The sequence below is a fragment of the Curcuma longa genome, chromosome 1 (genome assembly GCF_044706935.1).
Source record: "Curcuma longa cultivar G26 ecotype Majalengka, Jawa Barat chromosome 1, ITB_CL_G26_1.1, whole genome shotgun sequence".
NCBI lineage: Eukaryota > Viridiplantae > Streptophyta > Magnoliopsida > Zingiberales > Zingiberaceae > Curcuma > Curcuma longa.
The window spans coordinates 12,891,926-12,912,324 of record NC_133861.1 but is presented as its reverse complement, the minus strand read 5'-3'; the positions used below and the strand labels follow the sequence as shown (position 1 = coordinate 12,912,324).

At 39.0% G+C, this 20,399-nt stretch overlaps 3 protein-coding genes across 4 annotated transcripts; 2 read left to right on the top strand and 1 right to left on the bottom strand.

The window, feature by feature from the left end:
- Positions 1 to 1,303: 1,303 nt before the first annotated feature.
- Positions 1,304 to 2,281, bottom strand: LOC141848367 (peroxidase 65-like). Its single transcript, XM_074736396.1, has one exon. It carries the CDS (start codon positions 2,279 to 2,281, stop codon positions 1,304 to 1,306), a length of 978 nt encoding a protein of 325 aa, XP_074592497.1.
- Positions 2,282 to 2,732: 451 nt separating this feature from the next.
- LOC141835378 (uncharacterized) lies at positions 2,733 to 10,941 on the top strand. Of its 2 annotated transcripts, none has more exons than XM_074722840.1 (17): positions 2,733 to 3,228; positions 3,986 to 4,198; positions 4,393 to 4,451; positions 4,606 to 4,743; positions 6,220 to 6,294; positions 6,396 to 6,479; positions 6,597 to 6,658; positions 6,811 to 6,880; positions 7,532 to 7,607; positions 7,684 to 7,814; positions 8,499 to 8,558; positions 9,789 to 9,863; positions 9,958 to 10,062; positions 10,131 to 10,226; positions 10,310 to 10,390; positions 10,477 to 10,578; positions 10,653 to 10,941. In XM_074722840.1, the coding sequence occupies exons 1-17, from the start codon at positions 2,856 to 2,858 to the stop codon at positions 10,719 to 10,721; spliced, it is 1,869 nt and encodes a 622-aa protein (XP_074578941.1). In that variant the 5' UTR covers positions 2,733 to 2,855; the 3' UTR covers positions 10,722 to 10,941. The 2 variants fall into 2 exon arrangements, with proteins under 2 accessions (XP_074578941.1, XP_074578932.1); XM_074722831.1 differs by having other exon boundaries at positions 3,953 to 4,198.
- A 2,725-nt stretch (positions 10,942 to 13,666) lies between these two features.
- On the top strand, positions 13,667 to 16,874 carry LOC141842438 (cyclin-D1-1-like). The gene is made up of 9 exons (XM_074730646.1): positions 13,667 to 13,763; positions 14,216 to 14,306; positions 14,451 to 14,631; positions 14,758 to 15,105; positions 15,204 to 15,290; positions 15,639 to 15,734; positions 15,819 to 16,020; positions 16,098 to 16,228; positions 16,313 to 16,874. Exons 4-9 carry the CDS (start codon positions 14,887 to 14,889, stop codon positions 16,496 to 16,498), a joined length of 921 nt encoding a protein of 306 aa, XP_074586747.1. The 5' UTR covers positions 13,667 to 13,763; positions 14,216 to 14,306; positions 14,451 to 14,631; positions 14,758 to 14,886; the 3' UTR covers positions 16,499 to 16,874.
- Positions 16,875 to 20,399: the final 3,525 nt, after the last annotated feature.

The following is a 20,399-nucleotide window of genomic DNA, read 5'->3' as shown; positions in this document are numbered from 1 at the left end:
TTACGTCATCTCTATCTCAAATATTATTTAGGCTTTAGACATCATTTTGAATTCAGACGTCATCTCTATCTCAAATTCTATCTTAGACTTGGACATCATCTTGGCGATTCTATTTCAAGCTCAAACATTATCTTGGATTTCATTTCAGCATGAGATATCATCACAATTTCAGAAACTCTCTCGATCTTAAATGTTATCTTACCCTCTGACGTCATCTGGATTTCAGACACTTTCTCAGTTCAGACTTCATCTCAATCTCAGATGTCATCTTAATTTCAAACGTTTTTCGATCTCAAATTCCATCTCAATTTTAGATTCCATATTGATCTCAGGGCCCATCTTAACTCCGACATAGATCTTGATTCCACACACCTCTAAGTTTGTTCTATATCTTAAGTATAAATCTCTACTCTTTGTGAGCTCGTAGACAAGCATTACGAATATTACCTCCAACACATGACAGTTTAAGAAGAAAATAGCGGTTATGAAATTTTCTAATTTGATCCTCTGATGCCTTTCTATCGGGCATGTGGTGCTAAAAAAAGACAGAAGCAATCAACGCTATCGGATTTAGTCTCTTTATATACTCCCATAATGATGTCATGCCCGATCGATATTGAGATGTTTTTCGAACGACTATATAAAAATTAAAAAAAGTACAAAATAGAAAAGACTTTTTCTGCTTCTTCTTCTCCTTCAATCTTCCTCGAAGAACTATCTTAAGTGAAATGACTTGCCGGAGACCTCCAATACCGAGCTAATCCATCGTGTTTCAAGTTACTTTTGTCGTTTCTTAAGATTACCTCTGAAGGATGCATACGTTAGATCGTTTGTTGACTCACGACTCACCATTCATGTTGATTGATCGAAAACTTGCCGTTAATTTTAGTTTTATTTTTTTTTTTAAAATACAATGACCTTCAATAGTCTTTACTATTCGGAGGAAGAGAAGGGAATACAAAGAAAGAAAAGGGTCCATACACCAGGTTGCCTGCGCGGCCGCAGAGAGATCCAACAGGCCATCGCCAGTTCGTGTAGGTCACCTGCGTAGCCGCGCGAGTTCACGGTCAAAATTATCTCATATTATTGTTTATATGATCTTGGTCAAACAGACAAAAAAACACGATCAGTTGATTAAAATCGATATAAAGTAAACCAATAAACTCGAAGCGCATTGAAGATCCCTCTCATGATCCAACTCAGTGACAATGATCGAGATGCCAATCGCGATCAACGGCAACAACAATTCACATGCGACGAGATGTGCCGTTCCTCTGTTAGCAGTGTCTCGGGGATCAAGTAATTAAGCGGAAAGGTTGTTTAACTCGTCGCATCGCCGGCGGACCTCCCCCTTGTGGCCCGCCTTGACCCCGAGCACGCTGAGCTTCTCCATGGCGTGGGCGAAGTCTGCGAAGAAGGCCGTCTGGTTGGCGGCGTAGAGCTGCACGTAGGGTTGGGTACGTGGGTCGGCCGCCAGGGCGTAGTCGGAAGCAAGCAGCCCCAGCCCCCGGAGCAGGTTCTGGTAGTACATGTTGTCGAACTTTCCCGGCGTCATGACGTCGTTGAAGGCCGCAATTGTCGGGTCGTCGCGGTAATTGGCGCACGCCTTCTGCAGCGCCGCCGCGAAATGAGGGTTCATCGATGGGTCGTGCCCTTCCTGGCCGCCCCCGCCATACCTGTAAATCCGCGTCGCGAACTCGGAACAATGGGAGAAGCCCACGGTGTGGGCACCGGAGAGTGCTACCAGCTCTTGTACAGAGAAGCCGTTTTGGGCGAAGTTGGCAATGAGCTGGTCGACAGTCATGTTGGTGTGCGGGAGATTTCCTGCGACAGAGGCGGCGGTGGAGGCCAGCGCGTCCTTGCGACCGAGGCGGACACGGTAAAAGGGGCCGCCGAGCATGGAGACGAGGTCGCGGGTGGCGAGCGCGAGGATGTCGGAGCAGGAAACGACGCCGGGGCACTCCAGCTCGAGAGCGGTCTTAGCGCGGATGACAGCATCGAAGCCGTCGCCGGGGAGGGAGACGTTCTCGTCCGCGTCGCGCTCCGCGCGGTTGAAGGCGTTGGTGGAGACGAGGATGGACGCGTCGCATCCGCCGACAAAGCAGTCGTGGAAGAAGAGGCGGAGGGTGCCGGCGGCGGTTGTGGGAGTGGTGATCTGCTTGTTGGTCACCACGTCCGACACAATCTGCTGCACCTTGGGGCACGTGTTCTGGTAGTATTTGGGGGACAACTTGGCGTCCGCCTGATCCGGAAGGAGCAGGAGGATCAAGGCCGTGGCCATGAAGGCGGTGGGCGCTGTCATCGGCAGAAGTGGACGGTGCGTCGCCATGGGTGGACTAATCATTTCCTCTTGAAGCCTAACTATATATCGATCGAAGAGTGGCCGGAGAATTTATATCATATAATGAACAAATGAAGCTGCTTCCTCTTCGCCGACGAAGAGGAAGAGAAAAGAGGAGAGGAGCCGGCGAAGAGGAAGCAGAGGAAGAGAAAAGAGGAGAGGAGTGGAGGATGGAAGAGACAAAGGAAAGGAGAAATGGCAAGGAGAGGGAGAGGCGGAGCGCGGTTTGAGGAAGAAGACTTCGAATAAAAAAAAAAGCAAAAATAACCTTCCGGTTCAATTAAATCGGTTCGGTCGAAATGTGGTTCACCACCCGGTTTGTTCTTTGTCGAAACGAACACTAGACTGGACCGGTGTAGGACATCGATCCGAGCCCTCATCCATCGCTGCCTCTCCCGCTGCTACTGCAGCGACGTTTACGGATTACTACTAGTTCGACGGCGCCGCCGGCGGCCTTCTTTAACCCTAGCGAAGCTCACCGCATACTGGAAGCGAACCATCGCTGAGCTCTTTGATGGAGACTCACGCCCTTGCCTCCTCCTATTCTCTCAGATCCGGCGTCCGCCCCTCCTCCTCCGTACCACTCCCCTCCACGCATGGACTTTCCTGCAAACAGCGACACGGACTTGGTTTCCTCCTATATTCCTCCCGTAACTCATGTCTACCGGCCAGCCGTAGAGCTGGATCGTCGGTGGCTTTCGTCCCCAGGGCCGCCGCCGAGGTGATCGATGGAAGGCCGAGCCTAGGTGGCGGGGAAGGAGGACGAGGAAGAGGAGGGAAGAGAGTTTTAAGACAGTCTCAGGCACATACGACCAGCCCATCCTTGCCCGTGAAAGAAATTGCTTCATTTGCTGTGCCGGCTGGAGCTTTGCTCGCTGTCAGTTTTGGTATGTGGATTGTTTTCCCGATTCAAGAGATTGGATTACAAACAGACTTTAGGTTCTACATAAATGACTTGTTTCTCTTTATTGATTTCTTTAACTTTGTGGAACATTGATTGATCTACGAGTCGCAGGTTTTTGCATATAGGCGAGAATTTCTCAAAATGGAATGTGGTTTTAAAACCTTGTTCTTATTTTCTTCCTCTGGACAAAATCTAGAATTGCAAGTTGAACTTGATGCGGCAAACAAGTATATGCATAAATGTATTAAATACACATAATTTTCTGCAGAGCTGCATGGAAGCAGAAATTTTGAGGCCTCTAAGTGGGTTTAGAGTCTAAGAATATTTATATGTTTTGTCCTCATCTTGTTTAAAACCTTCATCATGCTACACTTTATGAAGCATTCGAAGGTCTTGTTTACATTTGGATTAAATAGTGTGCATCTTGTAATGTTCTATCTGGTATGATGGTCCATGACGTCCTACATTGAGAAAGGCACATCGAGAAGACAAATCTATTGACTTACTCTACAAGCCTTTGTTGTTATTGCTAGTCTTTTGACATCCTTTACTCTTTACTATTCGTGCTAGCCTCTTGGTTCATCTTCGAGTCAGATGTATATGAATGCTTCCTCTGTGATGCCAAAATTTGACTATCTTGGTAATCATGCTAAAAGAATATAGCTCTGCTGAACTCCATTTTGCTTCATCATGCTTTAGTTATTCAGATGGCACCGCTAATTTACTCCTTCAGCACACAGTTTTATGGAAGGTGGCTGGAAAACTAATCATGCCAAAACCAAAGGGCTCAACATCTGAGAATAAAAAATCTTTGTCGCCTGGACTTAAGTGGTCCTTTTCCCCTGGGACTAACTTGCTATCAGGTGGTGCTGCAAAACTTGAAAAAGAGTCCAGGCAAAAACTAAATGAGTTTTCCAAGGAACTTAGGACATTCAGAAGTGTTGACTTGTCAGGTTAGCACACTGAACTTGTTAGAATGTATCTACAGCAAGTGGTTACAGTTGTTCACCCTATAACTAATTATTTCTAAATCTAATATCTGGTAATGAATATGCTGAGATAATTTTTTCAGGAAATTAAATTTACATTATGTTTACCACGGGAAAGGAATACTTGTAGATATTTAACAAATTCATGATTCTGTTAGGTCGTAACTTTGGTGATGATGGCCTGTTTTTTCTTGCTGAAAGCCTTGGTTACAATCAGGTTAGTTCTTTTCCTTCCTTTTCCATAACCTTACTTTTTTTCTTGTTCCTACCTGTAAACTAATGCTGAACCAGACTCTTAAAAGTATGACATTACTTAAGCATAACTTTTTTTAGTGTTGCTTAGCATCTCATTAGTTTTTTTCATGTCTCAGGCAGCAGAGGAAGTGGATTTTGCTGGCAATGGGATTACAGCAGTTGGCCTAAAGGCACTTGATGGTGTTCTTCAGACGAATACCGTGCTTAAAACTCTGAACCTATCAGGAAATAATATTGGCGATGAAGGAGCTAAGGTAACTCCATTTTTTAATTTTAATTTTACTGTTCTTTTGTGTTTGCCTATTCATCTGGAATACAAGATAAAATTAAAGTTCATTATCACCATTAATTGGTAATTTGGTATTAGATGATTTCTTTGAAGGTCAATGACAAAATCCTTTAATGGTATTAGATAAATTTACTGTGGTTGATATAGTATGAATTCGCACAAAGTAATTAGAATACAAGCATCCTAATTATAGTTGCTAAATGCAAATACCCTAATATGTTTAGCTAGTTCATTTGACTGTATTTATCTTAGTTTGTTTAGGTCGGTTTTCATGGGGTAGTGGATTTTTTTTTATATTTCCATATGGATTGTGTTCTAGCAATGATGAGATAATTATTTGCTTGGCATGAAATTTATCTTTGGTCGGCTGATTTATTTCAGTTTTAAATAACTATAGTTTTTGCATGATTCTTGCTTGGTAAAAATATATATATATTTTTATTTTTAGATTTCCTTCTTGGATGATGATGCAGTTCTCCAATTTGTTTTTTTTTTGTCATTTCATTTCTTTATAACCCAGTTGAGTATGAAGTAGTGATTAGCATATCGTGTCACATGGGAGATATACCTCATGTTATGATATTTTCTGTTGTCAAACATTTTGGGTACGATTGGGATAGTGCATGATGATATTTCTCTATTTAACTCACCTTTACTTATACCAATTGAATATCTGGTCCTTAAAAAGTCATTTTAACAGCATTTTTTGGATGTAATTACTAAATCCACTACCTCCAGCAGCTGAATCATTACTCATGTCAACATTTTTTCCATGTACATTAGGGGCTTAACACTTTTGTTGGCCATAAAATTGAGCAATTATATGTTCATGAATCTGATATGTCAACTTCATAACGACAACTTTCTTATCTAGGAACCTCGTTACCTTTCTACCTGTATAATTGCTTACCATTGTGTCCTATAACAACCAGTGAATTACTACTACTTTAATTTTCATTTCTTATGAAATTTGCATCAAGTTACTTTTTTTTTGACTTGTTAACCAGTTTAGGTGCTGGACCAAGCCACTGAATTTCAATGTTCAGTTTCTCATTTCTTTCGCCGAATTTGAATCAGGATAGGATAGGAATTCCTAGTTCTTTTAATACTCACGAAATTTGCTGCATGCCTATTATTGTTGAATCTCACTGTTCCAGAATTATCACTTAGTTTTAGTCACTTTGTTAAGATTAAGAGAATTATACTTTTTAAGTGACATATATTTCTTCTTTCTCATCTATTACCAGCATATTTTTATTTTTATAACTTTTGTCAAAATTAGTAATTTAACATTTTTTGGGTATTGCTTTTGTTTTCTTTATGTGATTATTTCTTATTAATTTATCTCATTCACCAAGAAGTCTCTGTACGTGTTATTTTACTTTACATTATTCCTGTTGCTTTTCATTAGATGTTGAGATTGTGGAAATTTCACATGCAGTGCCTTTCAGATATTTTGAAGGTGAATGGAGGTATTCAGAAACTCCAGCTAAACAGCTCGGGTATTGGAGATGAGGTTGTTTAATTGTACTCATTGCAAGTTCCGGTTGTTTGTTTCTTGAGGAAGAAAATGATGTTTGATTCTGGTAAAGTCTGAATGCTAAATATGTTATGCAGGGTGCAAGGGCTATTGCAGATATGCTGAAAGAAAATCCAACTTTACGTGTATTGGAACTTAACAATAATATGATTGAATATTCTGTATGACCTTATTCTTGGGCAATCTTTCATGTCTTTTATGAAATTTCTAGATCTTTTTTACACTTTGTTTCTGGTGTCCTTACTCCTTGCACCTAATTTCCGTGTGAAATTTTATAGGGTTTTGCAAGTCTTGCTGAAGCATTAATTGAGAACAAGGCAATTCGGTCTATACATCTCAAGTTAATAAGACTTACACACAATTAGATTTTCTATCCATGCAGTTCTTTCTTGCAGATTTAATTACTTCATCAGATTTGTTGGCTTTCCAGTATTTATTTGATTGTACTACTGCTCAGCAATTATGTAAAACTATATTTCTATCTTAATATAGTGGCAACTATGGTGGTCCACTTGGTGCTGCAAGTATAGCCAAAGGAATTGAAGGAAATAAGTCTTTAAGGGTATGAGCTCAGTTGATCTTGACCTTTTCACATCTATACACTACTATGCAATATGTATGTACTGTATCGTGTTCATTGGATTTGATTCCATGTCAAATTCCAAAGAAAATGGTTAAACAACATATGCCATCTGCTTCTTGAAGGGGTAAAAGATCTTGCTCATCCAATGATTTCGGAAAAGTTGGACAAATTTCTATTGAACTATGCTTGTTACAAAGAAAATTTTCACGAGGCTTGTGAATTCATCTCACGTCGTTGAGACTTAAGCAACACATTTAAGTATTGCTGGAAAAATGACCTCCTTTATTACAGTTGTCAATGTCATCAAAATGCATAAGAATTGAAGATTTATGTCAATGCCAACACATGTGCATTAGAATCAAAGATTACTAAGAAATTGGAGATAATTGCCAGAATGGAAATCAGGAGACCAGAAAGTCTAAATCATCATAAGATAATTTTTTGAAAGAATCTATGTGACATTTTGCTGCTTGACTTGGAAACCAACTATAGCTTGTGAACAAGCCCTGCTTAACCACAAAACATGAATGCAATCCTGATAACTGTAGTAGTTTTAACAACAATAAGTTCTACTGAATAACATTATCTATTTTTTCTCATCTACAAATTCTCATCTGAAATTGCAACCAGGAACTTCATCTTCATGGGAATCTTATTGGAAATGAAGGTGTTCGAGCATTGATATCCGGTTTATCTGCTCATAAAGGTTCTTTTGTTTGGTTGCTGATATAATATTGTTTGTTGTAAATACTTGTCACAATCAAGCATTTCTTCTTGTTTAGGAAAAATAACGCTTCTAGATATTGGCAACAATGAGATTGGTCCGAAAGGTGCCTTTAGTGTCGCTGAGTATGTTAAGAAAACTAAGTCCTTGCTATGGCTGAATCTTTACATGAATGACATTGGCGATGAGGTATGGTTATTGATTATTGTTGCATTTATGCTCTGTTGCTTCACTTGTGAAACATAAATTAGCATCTAAGGTGCATATATATCTCAAGGCATTTGGACTATACACACGCGCATGCACACACACACACACACACACACACACAAGGGTATGACCTGTCTGGTTACCTGCCTCGGAAAGACCTAGTTGCCCTTAATACCCAAATATTCTCTATGGTATTATGTTGACTAAGAATATGTATTGTCCTCTATGGTAATTGATCGAGATTTGGAAGTTAAAATAGCTTCAACATATGAAAGCATGTGAATAAGACTACGAGCACATCATAATTTATGGATAATATTTTGCCTTGCAGGGGGAATCCACATGCTATGCGATCAATGTGCATCCTTTAGAGCATCAAGCCTAGTTTTGTTTCTGAGTTTAGTTCCATATATACTTGAATTATTTTGTGACCTTTAGTTATTGACTGATGGATAATTTGTTTAGCGTTCTCACATATCATTAATTCCATCTGCAGTATAATCAAGTTTATGTAACACAAATCATAAAAGGATTATATTAATTGCTAACTATCCTACAAGTTTTCATCGCAACCATGCATCTATTCAAGTTCATTGGTGATATATTATTTGGATGCATTTTATTTGAAATTTTATGTAGAATTTTTGTCACTTAATACTACAGGGAGCTGAAAAGATTGCAGATGCTTTAAAAGAGAACCGCACAATAACTACCATAGATTTGGTAAGAGTTGATTCATAAAGTTATTTTATCATAAGGTTTATAGGCATTTAAAGAAGCCATTTGATGAGTTATCTGGCACTTGTGCACTTTTTACTCTTTTTTCCTTCTTTTTCTTTGTACCTGGTGGTCGAGCAGCTACCTTTTTCCTAGCAGGTGTCCCTTTCTATGGACGTTTCTATAATTGCCTTTTTAACCTTGGTTTTAATACACTGTCCTCAAGTTTGTAACTGGGTATTCAGAAGATTTATTTCAGTCTTTCCAGAAAATTTTGGTCAATTGTGTCGACTAGCTTGTGTTTTACTTATCTTATTTTATTTCATTTCAATATTTTTTTTATCCTGTTCAGTAAGATCATAGTTACTGGTGAAGTCTATTGACTCTATTCACACTGGAACTGGAAATTTCCAGGTCTAATGTTTTGGAAACTTGAGCGGTTTTGTTTTCCCCAATGTAGAATTCATGCATTCTTGGCTTCTAAGAATGATAGTACGAGTTCTTTCATTTTCTGCACTTATTCCATACGTCACCACCCTCAGTTTCAGCAAAACTTGAAACATTATAAGATAGATATCATCTCGTCTAAGAATTGGTGAATAAAGAAAAGTGTTGATTTTATTGAATAATTCACATAGCAATTCGTGTGGCTATATCTTCGTAGCTCCACAAGAGTTCATTCATGGTACATTTCTGTATATTCCTTCTAAACTATCTCTGGATACACTTCTTTTAGATATATGATTACTAACTAAGGCATTTCTGCTAATTTTTGCCCACTTTGATCTTTAACAATGATCTTCAAATCTCAGTTTTGTTTTATGGTTTTATTTTCTTTGACAGATTATCCTTGTATATGCTGGTAGTGGATTGCTATTGAATTGGACTAGTATTCTCTTGCTCATATGCAACTTATTAATTATTCTTTAACGGTTGGTCTTCAATGTGCCTTATTTATAGTTTCCCATCGAATGGTTCTTTAGAAAAGTAATATTTGTGGTAATATTGGAGGCTCCCATAAGAATGTTTCTTTGGAAAGTAAGTAATAGTAGGGATATTAGTGTGATTTTATATTGAAGTACCTCATTTTTATGACTTTAGTCCTTGTGTAATGCCTCTCCTCTTCCCGATTTTTACGTGACTAACTATTCTAAAGCACCTACCCGCAACTGGTTGAGCATAATTGTTGTTGGAGTGTTAGTTTCTTAGATCAGTTTTGAAGATATATGTTTTCAGGGCGGTAATAACATCCATGCAAGTGGAGTGAGCATGATTGCTAAAGTACTGAAGGATAATTCTGTCATTACAACTGTGAGTAATCCACTAACTTGCTATTCTGCTCTTTCCTTCTATTTGAAATTCAACTACTTTTTAGCAGTCAAATCTGATTTTATTACCTTCACAGCTGGAGCTAAGCTATAACCCTATTGGTCCTGATGGAGTAAAAGATCTATGTGAAATTCTAAAATTCCATGGGAAAATAGAAACATTGAAGCTTGGTTGGTGTCAGGTATCATGAGTTTGATTATGTTCAGATATATCCTGCTACATCTGGTTCATATCAAGCATGTTTTGCAGATCGGACCAAAGGGCGTTGAGTATGTTGCAGACTGTTTGAAGTACAATACGACATTATCAACTTTGGATCTACGGGCAAATGGACTTGGAGATGATGTACCTGCACATAGAAAATGAATAAGTACTATTTTTTCACCATAGATAGTCTGTCTTGATGCTTTACCAATCATTCTTTACAGGGCGCAGTCTGTCTAGCACGCAGTTTGAAAATTGTTAACGAAGCTCTAACTTCACTTGATTTAGGTTTCAATGAGATAAGAGTAAGTTCATTGCCGAAAATGTAATATCATTAGACCAAGTTCCTAGAATGTACAATCATCATAACCAACAACTTAACTGGAAACAGGACAAAGGAGCATTTGCTCTAGCTCAGGCATTAAAGGCGAATGAAGATCTTGCTGTTACATCCTTGAACCTTACAAGCAATTTCCTTACTAAATACGGACAGGTTGGTTCTATTGCATCCATCATCTGTGCTTCAGTATTTCCTTTCAACATAATTGAAATCGACTAACTATACAGGTAGCTCTTACGGAGGCTCGAGATCATGTCTTTGAGATGAATGAGAAGGAGATAAACATCTTCTTTTAGCTGCCATCATGTTCCTAGCTTCGTCTTCTCCTATGCCATTGCCCGTTCCTCTGTAGATTCTTTTTTATAGTTGCACTGGTTGTTCCAGTGTACATCAGTTTTCATAAGATATGAAGAGCTTACTATACTTAGGAGTAGACAAATTTTCTATCTATTTGGCTGTATCATTTTTTTGAGGTGAACGATGTCAGAAATAATCTATTCAATGCATTTTCTGAAGACGGAATGTTTATTTTTTTTCCATATTTACATGATTATATATGTTTGAACACTTGCAGAAAGCATTTCAGTGAAACTGATGAAACGACAAAGAAAAAAGTTCGTATCAGTGAGATGACAGAAAAACCCTGATTTGCAAATCAAATTGCGGCTAAAGTTTGAGATACAATATTCTTTTTAAATTTTAGCTTTAACATAAATTATAACACAAATAAGTTTACGACTTTAAAATATATTGAGTTCTTTTGAAGTCCTAAAATGTTTTATGATAAAATATTTAAAACAATTTAAATTTGTAGATCGGCTTGCACCTAATAGTTTTCAAACTATGCGGCAAAATGAATTTCCACATCTTCCTCCTTGCCTTTTTTTTATTATTTAAATCAGAAAATAAGAATGATTTATCCCTTTGCCGTCAATGTTCTAAAGTTATTTTTCCATTAAAAAAATTAATTCATAATGTACCAAAAATTTAAAATTATTTTTCTATTAAAAAAAATTAATCCGTAGTATATAATCTAGGGATATCTATATTTTACCGTTACAACCTCGTATATTTTAAAAAAATTTGTTGCCTGGGAACCCTTCAACCTCTTACCGACGAACGCAACGTAGCCCGGGGCGTTTCTCCTTGCCGCTCTTGAATCTTGTTTCGGAAGAGCTTTACTTCTATCAAATCGATAGCGGAAACCAAATTCAAACTCTTTTCTCCTCTCTGCTCGTCTGTTCTCAGAACAGAAGAAACAAAATGACGTCGGAATTACAGGGAGGGAGGGACGACGCAGCAGTGTCAGATGTGGGAGTAGACGGTGTAGTTCGTGGTCCGGCTCACAGTCGACGGCAGAGCTGCCAGAAGAGTCTGATTCCGGTCCCTCACTGCAAAGGGATTCGTACTCGTATAATTATTACCTCTCTACTATCGATTGCATTCAAGGTGTTTGAAAAAATTCGTATGAGAAAAAAATGCCTTTCCTTTTCACTTCTAGGATAACACTCCTTCCCTACTTTATTCAAAACGAGGATTATTTATATAGTACTTAGTGTTTCAAGGGTAGGGCAATGCCAGTTAGGTTTACTGAAAGCTAGCATTGATAGCCATTTAAAATGTGTAAATATGGTCCCGATATGCTTTCTTAGCCTGGTTGATCTGGGTTAGCAGATTGACGAAAAAGATATGCTGTGGAATTGGACTGTTACTAGCAATAGTATTTGCTGCTGTGGTCAGGAAACTAACTTTACCTGCATCCATCTACCAGATATGGATAGAAAGAAATAGATCTCTGAAATTGAGTATAAACCTCCCGTGGTGGTGGTCCTATCGGCCTATGTAATACAAGACATCCAATGAAGGATAATACCACAAATAGAGAACATATCAAAGCTCTTGGAGTCAGTTATTTTTTCCAGTCCATGGAAATATACAGGCTGCCAAATGAATTTCACCACCTGGGGGGCTGGGTAGCACCTCGACAATAAGAATTGATGCTTCCCTAGCAAGGTGTCAGGTTGGAACTATGTGTCCTGTGAGATTGTTTTGCAGCTCCAGTTGTCTTTGTTGCTGATTTTAATTGATAAGGCATTCTGATTCATGAGTTACAGACTATTAGGTGCTGTATGATTCAAGCTATGGAAAGGCAAGCAAATGTGATTATCTGCTCAGCCTCTCAATTGATTGTTCAAATATAACTATCGACCATTGCACTACCACTTTGTCCTCCAAGGATGCATGATCAAAATATCTTTTTTATGGGCTTAGCTATGTAATAGCAGGCTGCTGGATAGATAACTATGCTCCATACCTAGAGAGAATCTCTCTTGGAACATTTCACTATTAGTTATCATGTTAAAATTCTTACATATAAGATTATTTTATTATTCTCAACTATGACCATGGGCAATTTCAACAGTTTCAGGAAGGTTGAAGACGAGCATGAAGATAAAAGTAAATAAGGTTTCTTAATCTCTCTATATTGGTCAAGCAAGATCTTGTGATTCATTTGCCTCGTGCATAAATGATAGTTTGGCATATATACAAAAGACAGAAAAATTTTGGTATCTTTGACTTTTCTGGATGAACCAAACTTTGTCTATACATGTATTTTTTTTTTACCATGAGAACTGAATAAATGGAGATCTGTTAATCCTATGCCTATCGTGGTTGGTCACGAATTTTTGTCTACTATCCACTGAAGGCATGCACCTAGTTTGGATATTGTGGTTTGATCATTGTTACCTCTTAATTGTTGTTTTGATTGAATAGTTGATATATTGTCATGTAGTGTGAGAATACTCAACAGTAAATATTGCATTAGTTATCTTCATGTCTTAGACTGACACTTTAGCAGCGATCAAGTAGTACAATTTACTATTTGTTTTTGACCAACATGGAGTACTAGACGTACAATTTGTTTTGCTGTTTATGAGTTTATGCTCAGATATACGCTGATATGAGCAATCAAGACTTTGCAAACTTTTTGGTGGATAACCAAGAAACCTAGTAGAAAGACAATTTGTGAGATTAATCAGGGATCAAGTTTCACACCAAATCATGCTTCTAATAATCTATTCCTTTCCTAGAACAGTATGGTAAATGGTTTAAAAGGTAATTCTTTATTTCAAGCTATGCAATTCAAGCACGTATATCAGATGAAAATCTTCAAGTAAGATAACTCTCACAATACAAGGAACTAGCTCAATGACTTTTATCCTTTTTTTCATTGTGTTTCTGCTAACAGTTAATGATGTTCCCATGCTCGAAGTTGAAAGAAGACCAGTAACAACTGGTACCAGAATTGCAGCATCCAAAATGAAATTCAACAATGGGTAAGCACTAACTGCAATATGTAAAATTCAACCAACTGGTATGGAATCCCAAGCCTGTTTATTTCAGTGGTTCCTGAAAACCATCAGACTGATCCATGGATATAGCGGATCCGTTTGTGATGGAATCTGGGCTTCTCTGAGCACGTCAGAATTTTTGGAGCTCACACATGACCATTTTTTGTTTTTTCACTTGGCATTTTTTGGATGTATACCAATTATTGTTCTGATATCTGTCACCGGGCATGAACTTATAGGCTATATTATTCTTTTTAAGGCTTAATTGTACAGAAGCAAAATCGATTTGCACGTAGCAAAGATTAAGGCTCTCTGATTAATTAGTTTATGAACTCCTTTTTTTATTGAAAAATAAATATAATAGGAACTGATTATTTTTATTTGATTTTTTAAATACTGGATTAAACCAATTGAACTGACAGTTCGGTCAAATGCAGTAACTCTCCCACGTTCAGACTCTGAAAAAACTAATGGCGTGTTTGCTTGGGGAGAAAACGGAAAGGGTATGGGTCTTTCATCTCGTGTTCTGTAAATTTCTTTCCCTTTATCTAGATATAAATAAAATATAAATAGATAGAATGATTTCATTCTCTTTTTCTTTCCTTCCAGATAAGTAAGGAAAATAGAATAATTTCTTTAGTTTCTTTTATATTATTTCCTATTCCTGTGCAGGTGAACACTGAGCACAAGTAAAAGACTAGTCTTTGCCTCGAGGTAAACTGCAAGAAAAAGATTGGTCTGACATCAACGTAAATTATTAGTACTGCATCACAAAGAAACAAACACAAACCACAAGAACTCCTCAGCAACAATCAATTGTTCCTCGGCATGGACCATGGTAAATTACAACGAGGTGAATAGAAAGTGAGTTTTAAATTTAAAAACTACAAAAAATACAGAAGAAAATTGAGTGAGATAGTAACTTCGTCCCTATATAAACGCTCAAACCTCGCACTTGTTATCTATTTTCACACCTCAGGTTTCGTCCTCGTACGTACGGCTTGGCTTTTCTACTCCATTCCGTCTCGCCTCCGTCTCGTCTCTACTGGGGTCTGGTGCTCCGCGGTGATGGAAAAGCAATGAGGGTCCTGATTCCTCTCCTCCAGCCATGCCGCCTTCGACGTCGACCTCCTCCGCCTCTTCCGGCTGCGTCGACCTCCACTGTACGGAGGACGCCGGCGAACTCACCGGTTACCGCGGCGACGCCGACGACTCCATTTCCGTAGAGGGCGAGGAGGCGGCAGTGGACACGGCTGGTTCGGTTCGCTGTACCGTCGAGTCGGTCGACCCAGCCGCCAGGCGCGACGCCGTCGACTGGATTCTTAAGGTTCTATCTCCGGCGCGCTGCGCATCTTAGAACAACCTGCAACGTTTCACTAACATGCGCCGGGGGTGCGTCTAACGGACGTTTTGGTTTGGTTTCAGGTGCGTGCTTGTTATCGGTTCAGACCACTAACGGCGTACCTCGCCGTTATCTACGCGGATCGTTTCCTAGCTTCTCACCGCTTGCAGGTAGATCGATCTCGATCTAATCGGACGGCCAGCAATATCTGTCTTTTATGCTGAATAAACTTATTAGCTATTAGGCCTGAGTGTGTATTGTTTTTTCTTAATACATTCGAATTATCGGTGATGATGAAGTAAATACATCTTAATGCTGAATCATTTATCATTCTGCTGTAGCGGTACAGTTATATTCATTGTTCAAGAAAGTGATGGAATTTGTTGTTATTATAAGAGGAATATTGTACAATATGTATGATACGGATTGGTTGAATCTAAACTGAGGTGTAGGCTCTCATTGCTTGTTATATTTTAGGATCCATGGGTAATCTGATGCTGGTTTGTATCAAAATGCAGCAAAATGGTTGGGCACTGCAACTTCTATCAGTGGCTTGCCTCTCCCTAGGGGCAAAAATGGAGGAAACACTTGTTCCAACTCTTCTGGACCTGCAGGTGGTTGAGCTAATTAAGATCAGTAATGCTGCTGCAGCTTTTGTATCTTCTCTGGGCATGAATTGAGTGGGGTTAACTGTGTAGGTTGAGGATGCAAAGTTCATCTTCGAACCTCGTACTGTGCTTCGCATGGAGCTTCTTGTGCTCACTGCATTAGATTGGCAGCTTCAAACTGTATCTCCCTTCAGTTTTGTTGATTTCTTTGCTTGTAAGATTGTTTCATCTGGTAAACGAGCAAGAGTCTTGGCTTCGAAGGCCACACAAATCATATTAGCAGCAATGCGAGGTAATGAAATTGGTTTTTGGTGTCATATCGGTTTTTAACAGGTGTAATGCTTTGATCTGAACTCCATGTTGCAACAGAGATTGACACTGCAAGGCATTCCCCGTCGGCTCTTGCTGCAGCTGCTGTAATCTGTGCGATAAATGAGACTCAGGATCTGGCCGTCGTTAATCCTACAATTGCAGCGACATGGTGCATTGGACTAACTGAGGTAACTGAATAGAAAGATCAGTAGCTTTTATTCATGAGCTAATCTATGGATAGGTCGATCATAGTATCAAATTTGTCTTTTTAGGAGAGAATTTCCAATTGTTATCGAATAATGCAACAAGCTGTTGTAGAAAGAAGGCTCAGCAAATCTTCAATGATTCACTCGCAGCAAAGGGTGCCTAGTCCATCTAAAAGGGACTCTGTGCTCACATATTCATCCTCATCTCTGCCGACCAAGCGAAGGAAGATTGACAAACAGAATCACCACTGAGTATTTAAGGATTAAGTATCATTTTGTTTTTGCAGATTCCTCAGTATTTCATGCGGGAGTTTGGTCTGCTTCCAATCTAGTGAGGAAGGAATTTTCTTCTTTTCCCTTTTAGTCCTGAAAGTTATTTCCTTTGTTGGTTTTTTTAATAATCCAAGTGTTCGGGCTTCGTCCAACTTTGGTTGGGCTTTAGAGTCACATATCCCCCAAGGGAGGGAGTGGGTCTGCCATTATTTTGTGTAGTGCAAGTGTGAAGATTTGTGTTTCTTTCTGATGGCTGTGGGGTCTGTTGCAAACAGAGATGCAGTGACTATTGAATGGAAGAGAGCCAGCTGGTGGTTCTTGTTGTAAAAATACTAAATTCAATATTCAAGCAGGATACAAGCTAACTTATGGCATTCCAGATCTCACACTGTTCTATTGCTTTTGGTCAAACTACTCTGATCTGACTGATCCTCTGCCTCAGCAGAATGTGCATGATGAGTGTTTTCTTTTTGTTGTTTTGTTTAGGCCTCGTTGAGTATCCATTGTTAATTATGAAGCATGCTTGTCAGCCTGAAGAAGTGACAGCCATCTTGAGGCTGTGTTCCTAGAGCTACTGCAAATGTTTCCATTTTATATAAAGGTCTTAAAACTGATATTTCTTTTATCAAATTCAAGTATATCGGCATCACAATCTGCTCCTGAGATGCCTATTACAACTGACAAACCAGTCTATTAAACCAAGTGAAAAATGAATGACCAGCTCTTCTTGAGAAGCAAACAATTTTACCTTTGACAGGAAGATGGTTAAAGCAGACAAGAAGTCAGCAACAGCTGTTCTAAAGAATAATCATTATCTCATGAAATCTGCGATTGCAGATGATATCACTCGGTGTGGGGGACAGTAACATAATGCAAGGAGAAAGAAGATGTATCAGGCAGAGGAATCATGAGACTTGGTCGGAATGCGTCCAACCTTCACAGCTCAAGAAGCCGGGTACGGAGACGCGCATCACCCCTGATTCCCTGCCTACTAACGAACTCGAAGACTGTGCTAACGAGATCCATATCCACTAGGAAACAACAAACACATCTGTGCGCAATTGGAAACTGTGTGAGTGGGACCTTGAAGCCTTTGCAGAATTCTCATGGTACGTAACATCTTGATTTGGAGTTGTGTTCTTTGATGATCTTGATTTCTTTGCGTGCTTCTGTTTGTATTATCCATGTTCATCATTGACCTGTCTAAGATCCTTCATCATCATCTCAGCTTGTAGAATAACCTGACTTCGTATAGTAATTTCACCGTTCTATGGGGAACCGTTTCCTCGAACCAAACCAGTATGGAACAGTCGCAGTTGTCTGTCATTCATCCTTCAGGCACTATCATAATAGCTGTACTTTTAAAGTTAATAGAATAATCTCGTGAGATTTGAGAGCTATATGAATGAGTGGGAATAGATAGGCGAAGGATTTGCTTTCTCTGAATCTTATATTGCAGCTGCAAAGCTGTCCAATGCGAGCGAAGTCTATAGAGAAGGAAAAATGCTGGAGTTGTGGAGCAATAATTCAGTAAGTAGTCAAGGGCGACGATGATGGTGATTCAACTACTAACTACGGAGGAACTGCTCTATGAGTTCAATGCTGTGTATTTTATTAACTAGCCCTGTTCAGGTATGTACCTTGAACTTTCTCTTTCCTGATAAAATAAACTTCAGCTGTTAAAATTGAAAACTGTGGACAGATTCCCTCATGCCTGACATCTTTCCAAAGTGAATATTTTTCTTTTTCCTGAAAAATAAAAGCAGTTGATATTCTATGTTTTTTCTTCCTTTTCCCTGTTAACAGCACCAGACTTTCTTGCTTATACATCCTCCTGGATTTCCACTGCCTTTTGGAACTCTCTTTGACCGCAAAGCAAGGAATCCCAAGAACAAGCCCAAAAGCCCCAAAGCCAAAACTTTTCACCACTCGATACTCTCTTTAGCCTCCTTTCTTTCTCAAAGGATATATATTTTACCTAAAGGCGAGCGTGATTTGATAAAGGATGCTTCAAACTTTTGTTTCTCTCTGCAGGAACTATCTACCTCATGCTAATGGTGATGAAGTAGGTCCTGAAAAAATTAAAATAAAAATCAAGTCAGCATGATAACACAATGCTCACAATCAGTGCAGATGAATGATAACCTCTAGATGTGAACTGTATCACAGTACACGCTTTGAAGGAGGAGGGTAAAAAACATAAATATTCGTTCACTAAGTAACCAAAGTGGACATGCCGTAAATATCTGCACTCGCAATAATAAGGAAGAAGTTAAGGTCTTATTCATAATCATCAGTAGCCCTTACCTATCTACCTGTCAACTAGTTAAAGCCATGCTCTGCCTTTTTCTTTTGGCTTTTCTTTTCTTTTTATTTCTGCCATGATGGTGTGCAATTGGAGAAGACACTTTGATGGCCGTGGGGAACCTTAAAGTTTGGAGAAGTGGTAGATGACGGAGACAATTCATTGTTGGTGATGAAAGGAGCTCTGGGGGAAAGCAATTGGATCATGTGGACTTTGTTTCGATGTTCCAAATGCAGGTAAAGCCTACGCAAAGTAGCCTGAATTAAGATTTCTATTGATACTCGAAAGACATTAATAAAGGCTACCCCTTTCTATTACAAAAAACAATACCTTTTTTTTTCATCTAAAAGACTGAATCAGTGTTCTTTTTGAACTGTCCTTCGCATTGTATCATGCAAGTGGTGGTGGCCAACTCAAATTTGTATTTATTTTGAATCGTTGGACCATTCAAATTGGATGGGCCTGGCCATCGGCCCATATCGTCCATTGGGCCTGGCTCATTCGTGATCCGACCATGTCTTTTGCTTCTCTGCCGTTTCTTTTTCTTCTCTGCTCTTCTCTCAGCAACCAATTCACCTCGCACCTTCTTCGATCAGTGTCGCCCTCGATGGATCCACTACCCTGATCCCATCCCCGAATTCGCGAAAGCCGTAAGCTTTTGTGATCTTTGATACTGCTTTTTCCTTGCTCGAGGACGTGGATGAAGTCGTGAAAATTTGCGCGGAGGTTGGTATCTCTTTCCTAACAAATTAGTAACTTCGTTTTTTATGTCTGTCGGTGCGAATATCGTTCTTCTGGAATACAATGGGTAGTTCTTTCCTGACAGATTGGAAACTTCATTTCTTATGTCTGTTAAGAATGTGAATACCATTCTTCTGGAACACAATGGGTTGTTCTTTGCCAGCAAATTGGAAACTTCATTTCTTATTGCTGTTAAGAGTGCGAATATGTATGGATACTGATTTTGATTGATTGGCAATTGAAATTAAGGGATAATCCGACTATCTATTTTTGCAGTGCTAGATAAGGATTACAAAGATACTCTTGTCGAAGTTAAGAGAATTGGAAATAGAATTCTTGTGTCAAAGTTGATTTTAGAAATACATACATATTAAGAGCAATTTCGGGAGAACCCATTGGTTCTCCTTATTGTTCTTAACAAGACCAAGAAGCGACTCACTGGCTGCAAGGAGTGACTTCGCGGTCGATGCACTAGCAGAAAATGGCAATTGGAAGTTACCGATCCTAGCTCCTTATGCCTCTAACTTTGCATTATTACTATTTGCTTCATCATCGACGCCAGTTTTAAATGAGGCTGGGTTTTCTACTATTTTCTGGAATAAGAAGGTTATAAGAAGGGGAAATGCTTCATTATTTAGAAGGCGTGGAACTGAACTGAAACCATATTAATTTTCCATTTGCAATTATCTGAAGACAGATCTTTAAAGAATCGTATTTAACAATATTTTTATTTATTCTTCGGCGTGTCAGGCTGTTATATACCTGCTGAACAATCAGACGGGACACGAAATTGATGCAGTAAAGAACATTGATTGGCATTAAGAGACATCTTTA